We start from the raw sequence: 6287 nt of genomic DNA on the forward strand, positions 1-6287 counted from the left end.
ACACACACACATATACACACACACACACACATATACACACACACATATATACACACACATATATACACACACACACACACACATATACACACACACATATACACACACATACATACACACACACATACATACACACACAGACATATATATACACACTACATATACATACATACAGACACACATACACAAACTCAGTTGCAGCTTAACAACAATTCATGAAGTTTATTAACTAGCTCTTTACTTTATATGCTTTGTAATCATCATCATCATTCTGACTGCGCGTGCACCTAAATCTTATCTATGGAGAGAGAGAGAAGAGAATAGACTTGTGCGCCGTCAAAAAATTCGTTCCGTTTCGTTATATCCGTTATTTCATATTTCGTGTCTGAAACTCAATTCGGATTCGTACGAAATACGGATTTTCGTTAGTTTCGGCACATTTCCCTAACTTTACGAACATTCGTTATGATGAAGTTAAAAAGCAAAGTACATTTATATCGGAGTCGATGTGGTCGTTGTTTTTTTATCCGAAATACGAATTCCGTATTTCGGAGTTTAAAAAAACCATCAACTCCGATATAAATGTATTTTGCTTTTTACCTTCAATATAACGAATGTTCGTAACGGAACGAAAATACGTCAACGGAATTTCGTATTTCCTGCCTGTGTATTGTAATGCGACTCTCAGCAGCAGCGGATTCGTATTTCGTATAAAAAACAAATCTTGTCATGTTGTTCAACCTCATTTACAGGGGTAATATTAGTTCCCGTTTCAAAGAAATTCGGATCCGAAATTCGTTAACGGAATTTCGTATTTCGGATATAATTCGGAAACTGCAATTCGGATTTCGTATGCTTCCGAATTTCAGGAAAATTCCTACGCATTTCGATTCGTAACGAAAACGAATCGTACATGTCTAGAAGAGAGGGGGGAAGGAGAGAAGAGAAGAGAGAGGGGAAGGAGAGAAGAGAAGAGAGAGGGGAAGGAGAGAAGAGGAGAGAGAAGAGAGAGGGGAAGGAGAGAAGAGGAGAGAGAAGAGAGAGGGGAAGGAGAGAAGAGAAGAGAGAGGGGAAGGAGAGAAGAGGAGAGAGAAGAGAGAGGGGAAGGAGAGAAGAGGAGAGAGAAGAGAGAGGGGAAGGAGAGAAGAGAAGAGAGAGGGGAAGGAGAGAAGAGAGATATATATCAGTTCAGATATATTGTATAGTCCCTAAATCTTCAAATGTACCGCTCCTCACTGATGACAGGAGAAGCCAGATAGTCCCAAGGCCTTAAAAGCATGGGAAGCAGTATTGGTCACTCTGCAAAGCTGCTCCAGATTTTGTCTGCTCCAGTCTTTATAAATTCCCCCCGTGTGTCTCATCTTAAGATACAAATTAAACCAATCACGCCTCCGAGTAGTAACATTGCACCCTCTTACCCTCCGATAGGTCCTTCTACATCTCCTCCACTTCCTGGATGGTGAGATCACTTGGGAAGGGTCTTCTTCTCCTTCTTCCATGACAGTATGTCTGGACTGTGTCATCTGTAATGGTTTTGTGCGATGCTTTGTAACGGATGAGGAAGAGTTATCATAACACCAGAGGCTGGAAACTGTGCAGAATATTTTATTGGAGCCAAAAAATAATCTCAGATAACGATACATAGACATCCAATGCCTGATAACAAAACATTTCCAGTCAGGGTTCTTGCTCAGCGACTCTGATCCCGAGGAAAACATTTGCTGCACCGCGAGCGTGAAAAAGGGTCACCTGCGATTGTGAACCCTCTGGTGCCTCAGAAGTATTACTTTTTGATTAAAACATTTCCCACACTCGGTACAGGAAAAAGGCCGCTCCCCTGTGTGAATTTTCTGATGCCTGTGCAGGAGTCCTACGTCCGCGAAACTTTTCCCGCACTCTGGACAGGAAAAGGGACGCTCGCCCGTGTGACTTCTCTGGTGTATAAGAAGGTGGCCTTTCTGAACATAAGATTTCCCGCATTCTAAACATGAGAAAGGGTGCTCCCCCGTGTGAATTTTCTGGTGTCTGAGAAGATCTCCTTTCTGAATGAAGCCTTTCCCGCACTCTGAACACCGAAAAGGGCGCTCACCTGTGTGACTTCTTTGGTGTCGAAGAAGTTTTGCTTTCTCCTTGAAATATTTCCCACACTCCGAACATGAGAAGGGATGATCGCCAGCGTGATCTCGCTGGTGTTTAAGAAGGTCCCCTTTCCCAGTAAAACTTTTCCCACACTCTAAACATGGTAAAGGATGTTTGTCTGTGTGCGTTTTCTGGTGTTTTAGAAGGTTGACTTTCTGGACGTAAGATTTTCCGCACTCTGGACAGGAAAAAGGGCGTTCCCCCGTGTGAATTTTTTGATGTCTAAGAAGGTTTACCTTCTGGACGTAAGATTTCCCGCATTCTGTACAGGAAAAAGGGCGCTCACCCATGTGGATTTTCTGGTGTCTAAAAAGGTCTCCTTTCTGAGTAAAACTTCTCCCACAGTCTGAACACTGAAAAGGACGCTCCCCCGTGTGACTTCTCTGGTGTCTAAGAAGGTGTTGTCCTCGAGTGAAACTTTTCCCGCACTGTGAACATGGGAAAAGACGCACCTGTGCGTGGGTGCTTTGAGCTACAGCAGGAGATGATTCTGATCTAGAAGGACGATTGATTTCTGAATAAATATCACCTGTATGTGTGTCCAAATGACCGGAGAGTGATCTCCCCGGGTTAGATGGATCTGAGGATGTATCCACGCTGTGATGTCTTATTGTGGTAACAGTATGTGACTTGCCGAAAGACTGTTGAGGATGAGAGGGACCCAATGATGTATCTCGAAGGTCAAGTCTCTGATAGATATTTCCAGTAAAATGGTTTTCTCTTGAAGAATCCTGCGTGACGCCATGACCTTGTGCATAATATTCTGAATATACACCAAGATGTCCCTCCGAGGAACTCTGGATACAACTTCCACCTGTTGGAGATAAATGTTATTTTTCATATTAAAATCATTTATTTTTTTACTTTTTGCAGTAAAGTCATACTGTGTGAAGTCCAACACCTCTACCTCTTCTGATGAGCTAAGGAGGTGTTGGTGGAGATACGTTGATGATGTTAAGCACAACACCTCTACCTCACCTGATGAGCTAACGAGGTGTTGGTGGAGATACGTTGATGACGATAAGCACAACACCTCTACCTCATCTGATGAGCTAACGAGGTGTTGGTGGAGATACGTTGATGATGTTAAGTCCAACACCTCTACCTCATCTGATGAGCTAACGAGGTGTTGGTGGAGATACGTTGATGACGTTAAGTCCAACACCTCTACCTCATCTGATGAGCTAACGAGGTGTTGGTGAAGATACGTTGATGATGTTAAGTCCAACACCCCTACCACATCTGATGAGCTAACGAGGTGTTGGTGGAGATACATTGATGATGATAAGCACAACACCTCTACCTCATCTGATGAGCTAACGAGGTGTTGGTGGAGATACGTTGATGACGTTAAGCACAACACCTCTACCTCATCTGATGAGCTAACGAGGTGTTGGTGGAGATACGTTGATGACGTAAAGTCCAACACCTCTACCTCATCTGATGAGCTAACGAGATGTTGGTGGAGATACGTTGATGATGTTAAGTCCAACACCTCTACCTCATCTGATGAGCTAACGAGGTGTTGGTGGAGATACGTTGATGACGTTAAGTCCAACACCTCTACCTCATCTGATGAGCTAACGAGATGTTGGTGGAGATACGTTGATGATGTTAAGTCCAACACCTCTACCTCATCTGATGAGCTAACGAGGTGTTGGTGGAGATACGTTGATGACGTTAAGCACAACACCTCTACCTCATCTGATGAGCTAACGAGGTGTTGGTGGAGATACGTTGATGACGTTAAGTCCAACACCTCTACCTCATCTGATGAGCTAACGAGGTGTTGGCGGAGATACGTTGATGATGTTAAGTCCAACACCTCTACCTCATCTGATGAGCTAACGAGGTGTTGGCGGAGATACGTTGATGATGTTAATTCCAACACCTCTACCTCATCTGATGAGCTAACGAGGTGTTGGTGGAGATACGTTGATGATGTTAGGTCCAACACCTCTACCTCATCTGTTGAGCTAATGAGGTGTTGGCGGAGATACGTTGATGATGTTCTTATAGACATGCCTCTAGACCAGGGGTGGGCAGCTTCCACCCTCCGGCTGTTGTGGAGCTAAAAGTCCCATGATGCATGGCAAGTCTCCGATAGCCACAAGCAGGACTCGCAGAGCCACAGCTGGAGGGCTGAAGTTGCCCACTCCCGATCTAGAGCCGTTTACATGCACAAGAAAACGGTTCACCTAGGCTCCGATGATCAAATGTAACCAATCGTGTTCAATTAAAAAAAAATGAGCAGCTCTTCGGCCACGACGTGGTACATAGAGCTGAACCAACACAGAGAACATCGCGGGTAGGTACAGGGTTGGCTGGAATGTGACTGAAGGACATACACGCGCATAAACATGTCTCTTGTCAGGACTCTGCCGGCATAAGGAAGAGATAACATTGATGAAGGGTAATTGTAATCGCATTCACTCTGCGTGAGCGCGTCAATGATCGCCGTCTGATTTCCAAAATAACGGAAACATATCACACAAGGACATGTTAAAAGTTGACAATTTTTTGGGTTTAATAACAACAGAACCCCCCCCCCCCAAAAAAAAAAACCCAATAAAGAACATAAATATATATAACATTGGACAACTGAAACAATGTGAGAATTCGAATCCTGTGAACATCACAAGCAGAGAACGTCATGAAGAAAAGATCTATGCCGTATTATACATCAGGCGGATTTGGAGTTCGGTTCGCCCCTACGGAGCGCCCAGCGGAGTTACGTTCCCCCACCAACGCTAGTAAAGCTAGCGAGACCTTCCTCTGCTCCTCCAGTAACTGGCTACAGACGTCCCTGTGCTCGTCCAAGGCGACGGCTATTCGGCGCAAGCTGTGGTTGGTTTGCCGCAGTTCGTGGACGACGGCTTCCGTCGCCGCCGCGCTCTGCCTCTGCGACTCCTGCGTCTGTTTCCTGAACGCGTCCACCAGTTTGCCCAGCGCGTCCTGCATGTGGTTGGAACCGCCCGTCGCCTCCGCTAACCTCCTCTGGAGTAGAGTCTTCCTTCTCCTGACGGGAGTCCTAACGGGCAGGTGCCCTCCTTGTTGGCGTGGCGCTGCCGCAGTCGGGGCTTTTTCCGCGGCAGGTCCCGGCTCTCGCGCTCGGCGCGGTTCTTCGGGCTCTGAAATGGTAAAAGGGAAGGGGGACGTGTCATAGGTGCAGCGGCGGGGACTTGGTTCTATCTGCGGACACTTTGTAGGTTACCCCCTGCGCGGGTTTCCTCAAACACTACAAACGCATGCAGCAAGCTTAAATTGGCTACTTTGGATGACTGACCCCCTAGTAAGCATGTGTTGGGCCTTTATTGTATGCTACATGCGTTGCAAATTGACAACATCTGTAAGAAAATAGGTAACCCAGATGTCTCCATCAGGGAAGGCCAAACTCCGGCCCTCCAGCTGTGGGTGAAACTACAAATCCCGTGATGCATCTCGCTCCGGGAGTCATGACCGTGGCTGTGAGAATCTTGCAATGCCTCGTGGGATTTGTAGTTCCACCCCACAGCTGGAGGGCCGGAGTTTGGCCTTCCCTGCGTGAGTCTACATGCATCGGGAAGCACTTGGTGTCAAGAACGTCTTCCCCCGGACAGCCATGGACCTCATCTCATGACAGGAGAGGAACTGCCCCCTGAGCAGGTAGTGACGGCTTTGTAAGCGCCATGGCAGCGTGCTTTAGGCTGACGCTATCAGACACCGCATGGCACGTGTTCATCGAGCGCGCGCACACACTGTACCCTGCAGTGCTGTGCGTTCTGCCCAGATGGAACGCCGACGTATCGGGCGCGCGGGCACAACGGAGGAGACGGCTCTGCTCAGCCTTCCCGTGTCTTGGGCAGTGCAACAGGAGGACCGTCGACCTCAATGACTGGCAGGTGCATATCTGCTACAACGTAAGACTTCTTCTTTAAAGGAGAACTATGGGGTCAGGGCTTTTCCCCATAGTTCTCCTCAGGGTAACGGGAGGACACAAACTAGCGTCCTCACGTCACCCAAAGCTCAGTATATAGGGAGCTACAGCTCGCGGTATACTGAGGCGCCACAGCCGGGGCGGATCCCGACAATGCTGTCTGGATCCGCCCAGCTGCGTGACTGACAGCTATCTAGAGGCAGAGCCAGCTGTACCGGCCCCCTCCCCCGTC

At 47.3% G+C, this 6287-nt stretch overlaps 1 protein-coding gene across 1 annotated transcript in view; it reads right to left on the bottom strand.

Annotated features, from left to right (window-relative positions):
• The window catches only part of LOC108802692 (zinc finger protein 605-like), an 11182-nt gene extending 7020 nt beyond the window's left edge, over positions 1–4162 (bottom strand). The window contains exons 1-2 of the mRNA XM_018574548.1: positions 3118–4162; positions 1750–2953 (exon numbers count right to left, since the gene is read on the bottom strand). Coding sequence (XP_018430050.1) covers positions 1750–2953; positions 3118–4162 — 2249 coding nt within the window. The remainder of the gene's footprint in view (positions 1–1749; positions 2954–3117) is intronic.
• Positions 4163–6287: the final 2125 nt, after the last annotated feature.

Source organism: Nanorana parkeri, unplaced genomic scaffold, assembly GCF_000935625.1.
Source record: "Nanorana parkeri isolate BGI_ZX_2015 unplaced genomic scaffold, ASM93562v1 scaffold3035, whole genome shotgun sequence".
NCBI classification, from domain to species: Eukaryota; Metazoa; Chordata; class Amphibia; order Anura; family Dicroglossidae; genus Nanorana; species Nanorana parkeri.